Source organism: Phoca vitulina, unplaced genomic scaffold (assembly GCF_004348235.1).
Source record: "Phoca vitulina isolate PV1807 unplaced genomic scaffold, GSC_HSeal_1.0 scaffold68, whole genome shotgun sequence".
In the NCBI taxonomy this organism is placed as follows: domain Eukaryota; kingdom Metazoa; phylum Chordata; class Mammalia; order Carnivora; family Phocidae; genus Phoca; species Phoca vitulina.
Window position 1 is genome coordinate 3055822 of NW_022589771.1, and position 15410 is coordinate 3071231.

Here is a 15410-nt window from a genome sequence, read left to right on the forward strand (position 1 = left end):
AACATTTGCCGGTTCCCCTTTACCCTACCCTTTCACCGGTTTTGTCTTATTTTGGGCCACATAGGTTAGGGGTGTCAAGGAGGCTTTAGGCTAGGAGGGCCTTGCTGTTGGAGGACACGTCCTCCCTGCCCGGACACGCAGTCGTGAGGCAGTGAGCCACAGCGACCTCTTGTGGCAGTGCTCTTGGTTACCAGTGGTTAGAATGATGGCTCACGCAGGAGCCTGCCACTAAACCTACACTTTCCTCAAAGTGTGATCCCATTTAAATGACCCCGTGGTTGGTATGATCATCTCTGCTAGCTATTATTCTGGATTACAAAGCAGAAGCAAACAAAGGAAGGCAAGGAAATTTGAGGTTGTTGCCTTTAACAGTAAGCGCGTAGACAGATGACAAATACCCTATGTGGAAAACCCAAAAGACTCCACCCCAAAATTGCTAGAACTCATATAGGAATTCAGCAAAGTGGCAGGATAGAAAATCAATGCACAGAAATCAGTTGCATTTCTATACACTAACAATGAGACAGAAGAAAGAGAAATGAAGGAGTCAATCCCATTTACAACTGCACCAAAACCCCTAAGATACTTAGAAATAAACCTAACCAAAGAGGCAAAGGATCTGTACTCAGAAAACTATAGAACATTCATGAAAGAAATGGGGGAAGACACAAAGAAATGGAAAAACATTCCATGCTCATGGATTGGAAGGACAAATATTGTTAAAATGTCTATGCAACCCAGAGCAATCTACACATTCAATGCAATCCCTATCAAAATACCATCAATTTTTTTTCACAAAGCTGGAACAAATAATCCTAAAATTTGTATGGAACCAGAAAAGACCCCAAATAGCCAGAGGAATGTTGAAAAAGAAAAGCAAAGCTGGCAGCATCACAATTCCGGACTTCCAGCTCTATTACAAAGCTGTCATCATCAAGACAGTATGGTATTGGCACAAAGACAGACACATAGATCAATGGAACAGAATAGAGAGCCCAGAAATGGATCCTCAACTCTATGGTCCACTAATCGTCAACAAAGCAGGAAAGAATGTCCAGTGGAAAAAAGACAGTCTCTTCAACAAATGGTGTTGGGAAAATTGGACAGCCACATGCAGAAGAATGAAACTGGACCATTTCCTTACACTATACCCAAAAATAGACTCAAAATGGATGAAAGACCTAAATGTGAGATAGGAGTCCATCAAAATCCTAGAGGAGAACAAAGGCAGCAACCTCTGTGACCTCGGCTGCAGCGACTTCTTGCTAGACACGTCTCCAAAGGCAAGGGAAACAAAGGCAAAAATGAACTATTGGGACTTCATCAAGATAAAAAGCTCTTGCACAGCAAAGGAAACAGTCAACAAAACCGAAAGACAACCGACAGAATGGGAGAAGATATTTGCAAATGTCTTATCAGATAAAGGGCTAGTATCCAAAATCTATAAAGAACTTATCAAACTCAACACCCAAAGAACAAATAATCCAAACAAGAAATGAGCAGAAGACATGAACAGACATTTCTCCAAAGAAGACATTCAAATAGCCACCAGACACATGAAAAAATACTCCACATCATTTGGCATCAGGGAAATACAAGTCAAAACCACAATGAGATACCACCTCACATCTGTCAGAATGGCTAAAATTAACAAGTCCGGAAACGACAGATGTTGGCGAGGATGTGGAGAAAGGGGAACCCTCCTACACTGTGGGTGGGAATGCAAGCTGGTGCAGCCACTCTGGAAAACAGTATGGAGGTTCCTCAAAAATTGAAAATAGAGCTACCCTACAACCCAGCAACTACACTACTGGGTATTTACCCCAAAGATACGAATGTAGTGATCTGAAGGAGCACCTGCACCCCAATGTTCATAGCAGCAAAGTCCACAATAGCCAAACTATGGAAAGAGCTCAGACGTCCATTGACAGATGAATGGATAGAGGAGATGTGGTTCATAAATACAATGGAATATTATGCAGCCATCAAAAAAATGAAATCTCATTTGCAATGACTTGGATGGAACTAGTGGGTATTATGCTAAGTGAAATAAGTCAGTCAGAGAAAGACAATTATCATATCTTACTCATATGTGGAGTTTAAAAAATAAGACAGAGGATCATAGGGGAAGGGAGGGAAAAATAAAACAAGATGAAATCAGAGAGGGCGAAAAATCATAAAAGACTCTTAATCATAGGAAACAAACTGAGGGTTGCTGGGGGGGGTGGGGGATAGGGTAACTGGGTGATGGGCATTAAGGAGGGCACGGGATGTAATGAGCACTGGGTATTATATAAGACTGATGAATCACTGAACTCTACCTCTGAAACTAATAATACACTATATATTAAGTAATTGAATTTAAATTAAAAAAACCCACCATCAACAAAAAACAACAAAAAAGTAAGCACGTAGTGGCTTTTTCTACCAAACTAGGGGTGAGTGTTCCTATTGTATTTCTTCTGAGCAAAGCCTTATGCTGGCAGATCTTGGGGATGGTGGATAAGTACGGCCTGTCTTGAAGGAAAAATACTACTCAGCAATGAAAAGGTACAAACGAATGATGGCAACAGCAACATGGGTGAATCTCAAAAGCATTAGGCTGAACAAAAGAAGCCAGACACGGAAGAGCACCTGCTATATGATTCCACTCAGGAAATTCTAGAACGGGCAAAGAAAGCTGCTCTGACAAGGGAAATCAGCGGTTGCCTCAGGCCAGGGCCAGGGACTCCTGATGGCAGGGGGTTGGGAGGGGTCCTCCTGAGGGGGGGTTTGTACTGACTGGGGTGCTGGTCACATTCATGTCAGCTTTTGCCAAAACCCGCCAAAATGCACGCTTAAAATGGGTGCATCTTACTGAGGAAAATTGTACCTAAATAATGATGATTTAAAAAACCCCCACACTGGGCAACAGATGTACTTAGAAAGTTCACTGTCTGGCAGACAATTTGCTCCCAGCTGGAAAGTGGGGCTCCCAATCCGCCTGCATTAAGGACATGTGAGACTGAGCGGAGGCTGGGAGGGCAGGAGAGCATGTCTATGTCCTACTGTTTCAACCATATCCCATGGCTCATTATTCTTCTAGAATCCCAAAATGTTTCAATGCCTAGTGAAACTGATTTTTAAAATATCCATTATTTGCATGATATAAAGTAGAAAAATATGACTACATCCTTAAAAATAGATTTTGAGCAAAAATAATTAAAATGTACCTTTTAGATCATCTTCTTTGTCATGTAAATTTTTAAGTATCCGACTAGTATAGATGTTTCTAATTTCAAGCTCTCGATCCTTCTCCTAAAGAGAACCACAATACCAATTTTTCTATAAATGTTTGCTCTTATCAGCCTCCATCTTTTCTATAAAACAATTTAAGTGGGCTCAGTATTCTTTGAATAAAATCTATAGATGCTAGCAGAAACAGAAATAGGCCATAACCTTATATATCATCCCCGACACCAAAAAGTACTTTTTAACAGAGCAACAGACTTTTGTGACGGGGACAATATCGCCGAGGGCTTTGCGAGCCAGCTTCTTTCACTGGAGTTTTTCCGTCCCCTGGGTCTGTGCCATGAAGTTTGCTGGTTTTTTCTCATGGTCCAGTATAGCACTAGCCACGTTGTGATCTAAACTAATTAAAATGAAATGAACAATTCAGTCCTCCCTCACATTACCCAGGTTTCCAGCGCTCAGTAGCTGCCCACGGCTGGTGACCACACTGTTGGGTGGTGCAGGTAGAACATTCCCACCATCACAGGAAGTTCTACTAGACACGGCTGCATTTAGACAGTACATGCAGGGTGGGTAAAGCCTAGAACAGAGGCATCATTGTTCAGCTTTAAATCTCGGTATTGACTTTTTATTTTATTATTTTTATTTTTTAAAGATTTATTTGTTTATTTGAGAGAGAGAGAGAGAGCGTGAGCACAAGCAGGAGGGGCAGAGGGAGAGAGAATCCCAAGCAGACTCTTTGTTCATGACCCTGAGATCATGACCTGAGCCAAAACCAAGAGTCGGACACTCAGCTGACTGAGCCACCCAGGCGCCCCAAAAGTATTGACTTTTTAAAGTCTTGGCAAAACAAAATGTGTGAAATCCTGGCTTGTCGAGGAAAAAAAAAAAAAAAGGTTTCGCTAAGCACCAAACACTCCTCTCGCACATGCATCAAGAGGCAAGCCTGTTAGACTCAAGACCACCAAGTTTTAGCCAAAACCACAGTCAAAAGGAGTGTATGAGTGAAGGGTGTCTTCTACTGTGTGATTAGGCAGGAAAGCCTGGAGGAGGGGCCCAAGGAAGGGTGGGGGCAGAGATGCGGGGTAGGGGGAGAGAGAGAGATCAGATGGGGTTCTGGTCTCCCTCTGCCCTCAGAGATACTAAGAGGGTGAAGAAACAACTCTGAGGTTGGGAAACTCTCAGCCCAGGAGGCCTTGGCGTGGCCCAGGAAATTCAAGCCGCTTCGTCAAGCCCCCAGGTCAGCGTGGAGCAAGAGTAACATGGCATTGCTAAGTGGTAAGTGGAAAAGGCTAAATGCAATGTCCAGGCAAAGGGCCAAAGAGAATGCTTCCCTCACTTACACAAGGAGTGGGACCCCCCAGAGGGGAGCTGCGCAGGGAGCTAGGGAACCTGCTCCCCAGTCCTCAAGGTTACTGACCCAGGTGATCCCACAGCACAGGCTTTGGGATCGACGGTCTAGCCAAGGATCAGATGGCAGACGGATCTCGAGGCATTGGCCTCAACAGACAACAAGCGAAGATCACTAAGATTGGACCTACTGGGAAGAGGCCACGAGTTTCACCAGCCATATCCAGTAGACACCAGCCAGGTCCTGGGGACGTGGCTAGTTAAGACCAGTCATTCCTCAGTAGAACTAGGTCTAGAGGTTCCAGAGGGCCAGGGGCCCCTTTCCCCTTTTACCAACAGAACGTGTGCATCCTCCCCGCCCCCCGCCCTGGCTAGATGCTGTCTCCACTGAGAAATGGGAGATGGGGTTGGGGAAAACTGCTGCAAGCCTCAGAGACAACCTAAACTAGGACCAGTTTCAACTGGACAGACTGAGACAAGCTTCTGTATCATCTCGTATCTGTCCATGTCCCCACCTCCCACCGGTGGGAATGGGGCTCATGAGGGAGTAGAGTTCAGTTACAGAAAATAAAAAACATACATATTTTTGCACATCTGAACTGGAGAGGGCAGGGTTTGTATTTATTTTTTATTTTTTTAAAGATTTTATTTATTTATTTATTTATTTGACAGAGAGAGAGAGAGAGAGAGAGAGAGAACAAGCAAGGGGAGCAGCAGAGGGAGAAGCAGGCTCCCAGCTGAGCAGGGAGCTCAACGTGGGGCTCGATCCCAGGACCCTGGGATCATGACCTGAGCCGAAGGCAGACACTGCGCCGCCCAGACACTGCTGGTTTGTATTTATTTTAATCATAAAATTAATCTGCTATCAGAGGTAAATGGATAACATATGAGAATATTAATCTTCTCCAGAAATTAAGTTTCTGGGAACAAACATGTTACAGTATGTTTCTCTTTTTATTTCTCATTGTGATAACACTGCATTTAGCAAGAAAGAACAGTAATGGGGACACTTTAATGCCATGAAAAATTGATCAAGTTTATTCTAGATATTATGTTTAAGAATATAATGTAGAAGATCTTAGATTTTTTTTTTTTTTTACCCCTACTGGTTAAGACAAGAATGATTTTGATGTTTAGAGGGACAAGCGTTGATCGTCTGGAAAATTCAGTTATTTCTTTTGATTTGGTCCGGCTCCTTGGAGGGTGGAGTATGTGCTTCAGCAGCAGAGAGCAGGAAGAAGGCAGGTAAGAATGGCTGACTGGCAGGTGGCTGGTGCAGGGCTGGCTGGGGGCAAAAGGAAGTCACGTGAAGAACAGTCCTCCCTCAGGCTTGGAACAAATGTCCAAGTCTGGGTGCCCTCCACAGAGCTGGGCTCAAAATCAAAGACAACAGGTTCAGAACGCAACCCAGGATACTTGTGTAGTTGAGGTCAATCAGTTAATCAAGAGAAGCAATAAGAAGGAAAATCCACATCTAGGAATGCTCATGGAATGCTTGGGGAATATTTATAGAAAAAAATACTCACAAGCTCAGGGACTATCAGGTCAGAGTTCAATGGGAAGTTGGGTCATGGTGGAAATCGTATTAAGATCAGGATAGATGGCTTCCAAAAGACAGGAAACAATATCTTAATAGACAATGCCACTTTGGCAGGGGTGAGCTTGTAGCCCGGATGTAGGGTGGGGCTGCAGTACCTCATTTGGGAGCTGTGGAAGACTGACATTCTATCCCCTTACTTTGGCCCATACTCTACAAATGGAGCAGAGTCTAGAATTGGTGTTGGATGACTTCGAAAATGAGTTTCAGGGCGCCTGGGTGGCTCAGTTGGTTAAGCGTCTGCCTTCGGCTCAGGTCATGATCCCAGGGTCCTGGGATCAAGTCCCAAATCAGGCTCCCTGCTTGGCAGGGAGTCGGCTACTCCCTCTGCCTCTCTGCTCCGCTCGTGCTCCCCATCTCTCTCTCTCCCTCCCTCCCTCCCCAAGATAAATAAAATCTTAAAAAGAAAAGAAAAGAAAAGAAAATGAGTTTCAAAGTACAGAAACAGAAATTCTGATCTTTGGGACCATGCCCTCCCAAACTCAGGTATTAATGATTTATGTTAATATGGCAGACTGCATTTTTCTAAAATTGGTTCAGCAATATTTCTGGTCCCATTTCTGGTCCCATACTCTTCCAGAACCTTGTGACTCTCCATCAAGAATCCATTGCTCCTCCTCTTGTACCGCCTTGACAAAGGGAATGAGGTGGAAGAGATGCTATGTGACTGGTTCTCTTCCTGTCTGTATCTCTCCACTCTTCTCCTTGGAACCTAGCTGCCATGTTGTGAGGAAGTCCATACCACATGTGGGTGGTTCTGGCCAACACCCCAGGTATGATCTCAGCTGTCAGTTGGCACCAACTGCAGACATATGTGTGAGACTTCAGAGAATTCCAGCCCCGTCTTTGAACCACCTTAGCTGATGTCAAGAGTGGCAGAGATGAGCTCTTTCCTGCAAGCCCTGCCCGAATTGTGGATTTGTGAACAAAATTAATATTCTCATTTCTTAAGCCACTAAAAGTTGTGGAGTAATATGTTATGCAGTCATAGTGACCGAAGCAGTCAGGACACTAAAACGTCCTTGAAGTTTCTATTCCATATCTCCTTGGGTCAGTACCACGGATGACCATGAAGCATAAGAGGCAATCTCATTTTTCCAGATGAAACAGGACTGGAAAGAAGGTAGGAGTATATCCTGAATGCAGGTGATAGGCCATGGGTGTAATGACTGAGTTATGGGAAATGAACCAGTGGATTGTTTTAAATTATTTTGTACAATACAATCCTTTGTGTCTCATTTTCCTTCATGTGTTTTTCATCTGTCTTCTGGCTCTTTGTTTTTGGGAGATTTCCTCCATGTCCATGGATTTTCCTTATCTCCTAGCTCTTCTACTGAGTTTCATATGCTGGAATCATCTTTTAATTTTCACTTGCTGTTTTCTGATTTTTTCCATGTTCATAACATTCTTACTTTATGGGCATAGTATCTTCTTTCCTGGATATTAAACTAAACCTACAGGGTGAGCTGTTCTGCTTGCTGTTCCCGTGCTTTCTTCATGCTGCTGGTTTTCTTCACAGATGTGGTTGCTTGAGCATATTTAAAAATAAGGGGCTGGATTATTTTATTTACCTTACTTTATTTTATATGGAAATTTATTTCTTTAGTAGGCTTCTTTCCTGAACGGGAAGGCAGGCTGGCTCTGGGTAAATCAATGGGACATGGTGACTGTCAGGTTTCACTTTGAGGCAAGTCATTTGACTAAGTGCCTCCCCCATTCCAGAATGTACTCTTTGAAGGGCTTTACCTGGGATGTCAGCATTTTACCCTGGGTGGCTGGTTTTTTCTCAAGCAATTCATTCACAAACTTCCTGCCTGATGGAAGATGCTGGACTCAGGTACTGTGAGTGCTGTTGACAGGACGGGCAGGTGAGCTTGGTGACTCAATCCCGTGTGCTCAGGTGCTTTTCCCTCCTGTCCTCCACTGGACAAATGCTTTTCCAGCACCTCTTGCTGTGGCTTCTTCTGCTCTGTGTCATCCACATAAATGTTTCCACCCACTTTCTGTCCACAATAAATGTACCCAAATCTCTACTGTTTCCCGATGACTTGCCCCCAGCTCTTTGCTTTTGTGTGTCTACTTTCTTTTAGTCCTTTACTGGTTCCTTCCACGGGGGTTCTGAAGGGAGGGCACTTAGATATGCGCTATCATCCCCAACAGTTGAAGCCAGAGTGAACAATGTCTTTCTCAGCCCAAACCAGAATCCCCATTTATCTGCTGGTGAATGTGGTGTAAGGTCCCCATCTCTCATGACAGCAGTTGGTCTCCTGATGCCTGGTCCCACCCCGGAGATTCTGATTTTGCAGGTATGGATGTGGCCAGGGCAATGGAGTTTTCAAAGCTCCCCAGATGCTGAATATGTGGCCAAGTTTGAGGACCTCACTTCAGCCAAACGCGAAGATGGCTGCCCCAAGGCTCTGCTCCTGCTGGTCACTTGTGTTGATTCTGAGTTTGGGGTTTCCCTCCCCATTCCTGTTACCTCACCAGCCATTTTTCTGCAGTGTGATTTAGGTTGTGATTATCTGTGTCTGGTTTCTCCATCAGTCCAAAAAATTGTTTTTGATCCTTTTATCTTCCAGAAATTCTTTGGCAGTTCTGGTACAATTGTGGTATCCTTTCTGGGGTTATGGGTTATTGTCTCCCCCCTCCAAGATTTTATTTATTTATTTATTTGACAGAGAGAGACACAGCAAGAGAGGGAACACAAGCAGGGGGAGTGGGAGAGGGAGAAGCAGGCTTCCCGCTGAGCAGGGAGCCTGATGCAGGGCTCGATCCCAGGACCCCGGGATCACGACCTGAGCCGAAGGCAGACACTTAATGACTGAGTCACCCAGGCGCCCGAAGGGTTATTGTTTTATTTTTTATTTTTTAAAGATTTTATTTATTTATTTGACAGAGAGAGACCGTGAGAGAGGGAACACAAGCAGGCAGAGTGGGAGAGGGAGAAGCAGCTTCCCGCTGAGCAGGGAGCCTGATGCGGGGCTCGATCCCAGGACCCTGGGACCATGACCTGAGCCGAAGGCAGACGCTTAATGACTGAGCCACCCAGGCACCCCAGGTTATTGTTTTAAAAGTATGTTTTCTGTCATTTCCGTGGGATTGGGGCAGGAAGGGATGAAAAATGTGTATTTAGCCCATCTTCTTGATCTATTTCAACTCTTTTTTGTGCATAAATGTGATTTTTCTTATTTTTCCCTTTGAAAGGATTTTATTATAAAAATATCAAAAATATACAAAAGCAGAGAAAATAGTACAGTGAATCTCCATGAACCAATAAAACCAGATTCACCGATGAACAACTCATGCCCTGTCTGTTTCTCACTACACACCACCCTCCCTGATCTCTGATTCTATTCCCTGTCTGGGAATTACTTTGAGGCAAATTCTAGACACCGTATAATTTAATATGTAAGTCTTCACTGTGTATCTATAGCAGACAAGGACATCCTTTTTAAAACCTAACCACAATATCAACATTTCACCTCCAAAAAAAATCAATAATAATCCCGTAATATCAAATATTCAGTTTGTTTCACATTTTTCCAACTGTCTTATAATATTTTTCAAAAGTTTGCTTGAATCAGATTCCAAACAAGATCCAAAACATTGAGATTAATATGTAAAAGATTTTATTTATTTATTTAAGAGAGAGAGGGAGAGTGAGAGGGAGAAGCAGACTCTCCACTGAGCAGAGAGCCTGATGTGGGACTGGATCCCAGGACCCGGAGATCATGACCTGAGCCTAAGGCAGGCGTTTAACCAACTGAGCCAGCCAGGCGCCCTAATTCTCATCTTTAAAGCACAGTTTATTTTTTTTTCTTTTTAAAATATTTTATTTATTTATTTATTTAGAGTGTGAGTAGGGAGCAGGGGCAGAGGGAGAGGGAGAGAGAGAATCTGGAGCAGCCTCCGTGCTGAGCACGGAGCCACATACGAAGCTCTATCTCATGACCCTGAGATCATGACCTGAGCCGAAATTAAGAGTTGGACGCTCAACTGACTGAGCCAATCAGGTGCCCCTAAAACACACTTTAAAAGACAGTTTTGTAAACATTTCCAAGAGAAACTTTAAAATAAATCTGTTGGCCACTAAAATTACTCACAATATTTTAATGATGTAAGGTAATTAAAAAAAAACTTAGTTTGGGTTACATTAACATGATAAGAAAACAGTAATATTAATTCATGTGACGGAATGAGAATGTTAACAGGAAGTTTTGTTATGAATAGCTTAGAGATTTAATTTTTCTCGTTACAGCACATATTCACCAGGCTGTGAACTCATCCCAGTAATTTCAGATCCTCTATCTGTTCATATGGTTGTAGGGACAAAAAGTTAATTTGAGAAATAGATTCTTGAAGTTAAATAATTTAAAGAATAGCTTTGATATTTTGGGAAGCAGAACTTCACAAATTTTGTTACATTTTGCTTTAAAAGAAGTACCTTAAGTTTTTGCTGAAGGCGTTTTATTTCCATTTGCAGAGTCTTTGTAGCTGCTTGAGCTGCTAAGGTCTTCCGGGTCTCAATGGCCAGCTGCCGATTAAAGGCTCTATTGTTCAACCTCAGTTGTTTCTCCAAGCTCTGAAAACAGTATATATTTCAACTCTTCAGTAACCAGTGTAGTATTGTTAAAAAAAAAAACAAAAAACTTCAATTGTAATGGAACTAATTGCATTTATGAGAAGTGTGAAGTTTTTTTTTTTTTTAAAGATTTTATTTATTTATTTGAGACAGAGAGAATGAGAGAGAGAGAGCACATGAGAGGGGGGAGGGTCAGAGGGAGAAGCAGGCTCCCCGCCGAGCAGGGAGCCCGATGCGGGACTCGATCCAGGGACTCCAGGATCATGACCTGAGCCGAAGGCAGTCGCTTAACCAACTGAGCCACCCAGGCGCCCAGAAGTGTGAAGTTTTAATACAATTTTAGTGCATGGCTCCTACAGGGGACATAGATTAGAACTAAATATAACCACACACACAGACACAAAAGCAAAAAACCCCAGATCACAACTCTAGAGAATCAATATATTTTGAACCTAATGTTTTTTACACTCTGGAATTTGATTTAAAAAATACAAACAACCTTTGAACATTTCTTGAAAATGAATAAATATGCCATGCTTTAAAACTCAACCCAAGTGGCTGTGCTAACACGGAGACCTGCTAACGTGGCAGGTGCATTCAGGAGCTCTGTCGAGCCTCGGTCGCTGGAGGGCTGTCCAGCAGCAGGGCAGCTGTGCGGGCTCGAAGGCGGGCTCAACTCTCCGCTGACGGACCCTGGGAGCTCCTTCAGGGACTCATCCTCCACCCCCACGCCCCAAAGAGGGAGGAATTCTAAGACCAGAAGGTCTCTGCCAGCACCGCGGCCATCTGCACCCAGGGCTCACGGGTATGCGGGCACCTCCTCTCCATCCTCTGCAGAGCATGAGAATTTTACTGCAGAGCTCTTTGGTCTGGACTTGGACAGAGGCTTGGCTGTAAAGGCCTTTTCTTTCCTTTTTTCCCGCATTATAGTAATACTTTCTCATTAAAGAAAAGTGGGCAATATGGTAAGCTAGAAGAATGAAATAATCACTAAAAATCCCAGTCTCCAAACTATTAGCATTAAAAAAAAGATACTACATGTTTTGGCTCATAAACATTTTCTCCAACCACCAAATGCCCTACAACCAAACAAAATTTCCCATATGACTAAGTGCATCTGATAAGAAAATAGTTCTTGAATTCTTTTTGGTTTTGGTTACAGATATAAAACAGGAACTACTTAACATGTATATGTAAAAATATGTAGATGAGATAAAAAGAAATTTACTTTTCCCTGATAGACACGTGCTAAGATGGGTCCAATATTACCTGGAAGGTCAAATAATAGAACTTCGGATTATGAATTACATGACTGAAAAGGAGGCTGCTCATCATTTTCTGGAGCTCACATGCCTGTTTTATGGGAGAAAATTCTCTTTGAAAAAAGAGGAGGATTTTTACCAAAGAGGAAGTAACCGATAAAAAAGTACATGAAATGAACTTGATATTTTCTTTTTTCAAGTTCATAAAAAAATCGGCCTCTTACCATCATATAATAAGGCATTAAGCAGTAAATTTTTTAAAAGTATGTTTGTCCATAGAGACCAAGGACTGACATAAAATTGGCAGAATTCTCAGTAGAATCAGGGTGTTCTCCCAAATCATCCCTTATAGTGCAGTCCCCGAGCCTTTGATGACCATGTGCCATTCAGGAAGATCAACGTGTTCATGTCAATGATTGTAGTTCCTTTCCCCTCTCTGTTCCCAGGAGCATTATCTGGGAAACGCTTCTGTTGCGAACATACCAACAATGTCTGTGTGGTGGTGAGAAGACAGTTGACCAGGGAATATGAGGAAAGGGGCAGGAGAGATGCAGGGGGCAGGCTTTTAGGAAAGTAGGCTTTTAATAAATAGTATGAAGTAGAAGGTTAGCTTCTAAGAGGTTTCACCCACCCAACCCAACCCAACCCAATACAACCCAGCCCAACCCAACCCAACCCAACGCAATACAACCCAACCCAACCCAACCCAACCCAACAACCTTTCCAGCACACGAACAGGCTTAGAGAATGGTCATTTCCAGACAAACAAGCCCTGCCACAGGATGAGCTCACTAGACCACAGAAGGAACATCTCCCCTTCCCCACCCCTGAACCCCCCTTAGACAGCATCACTGGTGTGGCCTGCAGGCAAAGCAGCTGGTGATGCTCTACTGCACAGGGGCAAGCGTGGTGCAGGTACACCCTCTCCGTGTCCATTTTGGAACATTACAATTTCTAGGCCTCTGAAATACGGACCTGTATTTTTTTGTCATTTGCCTCTGTTTTTGTTGTAAGAATAGACAATCTTTGAGTAAGTTCCTCCCTCTCTGCAAGGTTTTTGTCTTCAGAAAGTTTCTGCAGTGCCTGCAAGGCATCTTTAGTCTTCAGCAGCTCACTGTCAGCTTCTCGAAGTTTCCTAGATGCATTTCTTTCCTTTTCCTGGGATTTCCTAAGTAGCTGCCTCAAATTTTTGACTTCGTTCTGATGTTTTGCCATAATTTGAGGTAGATTATTTTGTGAATTCTCGTATTTCCCTATAGCTTTCAAGTGCCTAAGCTGAAGCTGTTTCAAAAATTGGTTTTCTATGACCGTGGCTTCCAATTTACGATGGATATCCCCTAGTTCATTTTTTAGCTCTTTAATCTTATGAAGCCTTGCTGAGAGTATGCGATGAGTCATAGCATCTCTTCTTTGGGTAATCATATTGTTTTGGGAATTTAAAAGTGGTGCATTCCAGTTGTGCTTTTTTTCAACTGAGATTTCCTTCTGGCCTGTGTAAGCAGATAATCCAGTTTGTTACTAGTAATATGCATACACATATGCAGATATGCACGTTTGTGTTCCCCCCACCCCCACCCCACACACGTGCGCACATACACAGGCAAACTAGAAGGGGAAAGAGCATGTAATGAATAGCCATGCTCCAGGGCAGGGATTTCATATGCAGAATACTCCGTTCAAGGTCAGCAGTAGTCTATTTAACAGCTGAAGACTGTAAGTCATTTGTCCAAGGTTATATAACCACAAAGTCACATGGAATGGATTGAAAAGCAGGTCTTCTTTGACTGGAAAACCTATACTTACTTCTATTATTAAAGCTATACTAAAAACCATAATAATAGATAACATTTACTAAGGGCTTACCGTGTGTTAAGCATTGAACTAAATGCTTTATGTAGATTATCTGATATAATCCTTCCAGTAATATGTTATGAGGCAATTCGAGCGTAACCTTAGAGTCCAATGTTATATATGAAGACCTCATATATTCAAAAAGACCCTTAGAAAGCCATTGAGCTGCTTAGAGGAAATATGCGGATATTCCATCTCTCAGTAAATCCAACATAGACAATTTTTCCTGTTACTTTGATTGGGCTTTAAAGGAAGTAGTTAGTTGGCTTGTATTCAGAAGTCTGTTTTAAACAAAATGTATCTAAACAATATTACACCCAGCTTCTAAGCACCAAGCTTATATAACTGCATTGAATATGTCAAATGTATATGTAACATCACTGCATTATTATCCCCTTTTAAAGATGAACAAACTGATGTTTCGTGAAGTCACTTACGGATGGGCACACAGCTAGTAAGGGGGAGACGGAACCCCGGTCCCATATGTATGTGCATCCGTATGACATTTCTGTACATATATGTGCACACTGCATATGTGTGTGTACATATTATTATATTTATATGCTGAGAGAGACTGAACCTAGAGTCTGGGATCTAAGAGAAACATGGTCTTCATCCTGGAGCGAGAAAGCACTTAGTGACCAGCGTCACTGGAGTCCTAGCCTTAAGCTATCGGCCCAACTGTGGACCCATCATCTGAGACTTGGCTTAACGCGTTTAGCACAGGTGGTGGGAAAGGAGGTTCAGCCTGCAGTGGAAGTGAGCCAGCAGGAATCGAGGATGCTTTAGGGGATAAAGTGTTTCAATCTTGACTATGACAGACTACACAGGGATGACACGATCATAGTATCTGCATCACATCAATAGTTGATGGACTGTCTTTACAACTATGCCTCCAAAGGTCCTTATTTTCCCACTGGGAACAACTTAGTAAGGGCTCTGGTTGGATATTTGAGTATTTTGGAATAGGTTTTTGAGCACACTGAAAACTGGAAAGTGGAAGTCAGTCTCTAGGCCACCTACGGGAAGGCCAGGCACTTTGATACCTTAGGAGCTGGCTAGGGGAACGCCAGACCCAGGCAGTGTGGATCGGGCTGGATTACAACAGGGGTGGATGGGGCTGTCATGTCCTACACCATGTCCAGCATGACTGAAGCCTGACTCCCAACTTAGAATATTTTACACTCTTGGGTGGTGTGACTTGGAGGAGAGAAGGATTTCCATGGGACCAGAAGGATGAAGGGTGGCGGGTTCTGTGGGCAGTGAAGGCTTCTCTCTCTTATGCTGTGCTCACGTGATGGGAGGGCAGAGTCAGAATGAGTGGGTGCCTGGGACGAGTCCCTGTGGCCGTGGGAGCACCGGCCAAGGCGCCAGGAAGAAGTGTGCATACAGGGGCATGGGTACTTTGAAAACAGGAGGAATCAGCCTCTTAGTGATCAATGTGCTTGGACAAGGAGCACATAAGTGATGAGAATGAAGGACCAGAAGCCCTTCCCCAGTGTTCTCATCTGTGTAAGGCCACCCACACTCTCTCCAT

The 15410-nt window shown here is 43.3% G+C and overlaps 1 protein-coding gene across 1 annotated transcript in view; it reads right to left on the reverse strand.

Annotated features, from left to right (window-relative positions):
- LCA5L (lebercilin LCA5 like) overlaps window positions 1–15410 on the reverse strand; it is a 39774-nt gene that overhangs the window by 5527 nt on the left and 18837 nt on the right. The window contains exons 4-6 of the mRNA XM_032392585.1: window positions 12998–13512; window positions 10623–10760; window positions 3213–3297 (exon numbers count right to left, since the gene is read on the reverse strand). Of these exons, the coding sequence (XP_032248476.1) occupies window positions 3213–3297; window positions 10623–10760; window positions 12998–13512 (738 nt within the window). The remainder of the gene's footprint in view (window positions 1–3212; window positions 3298–10622; window positions 10761–12997; window positions 13513–15410) is intronic.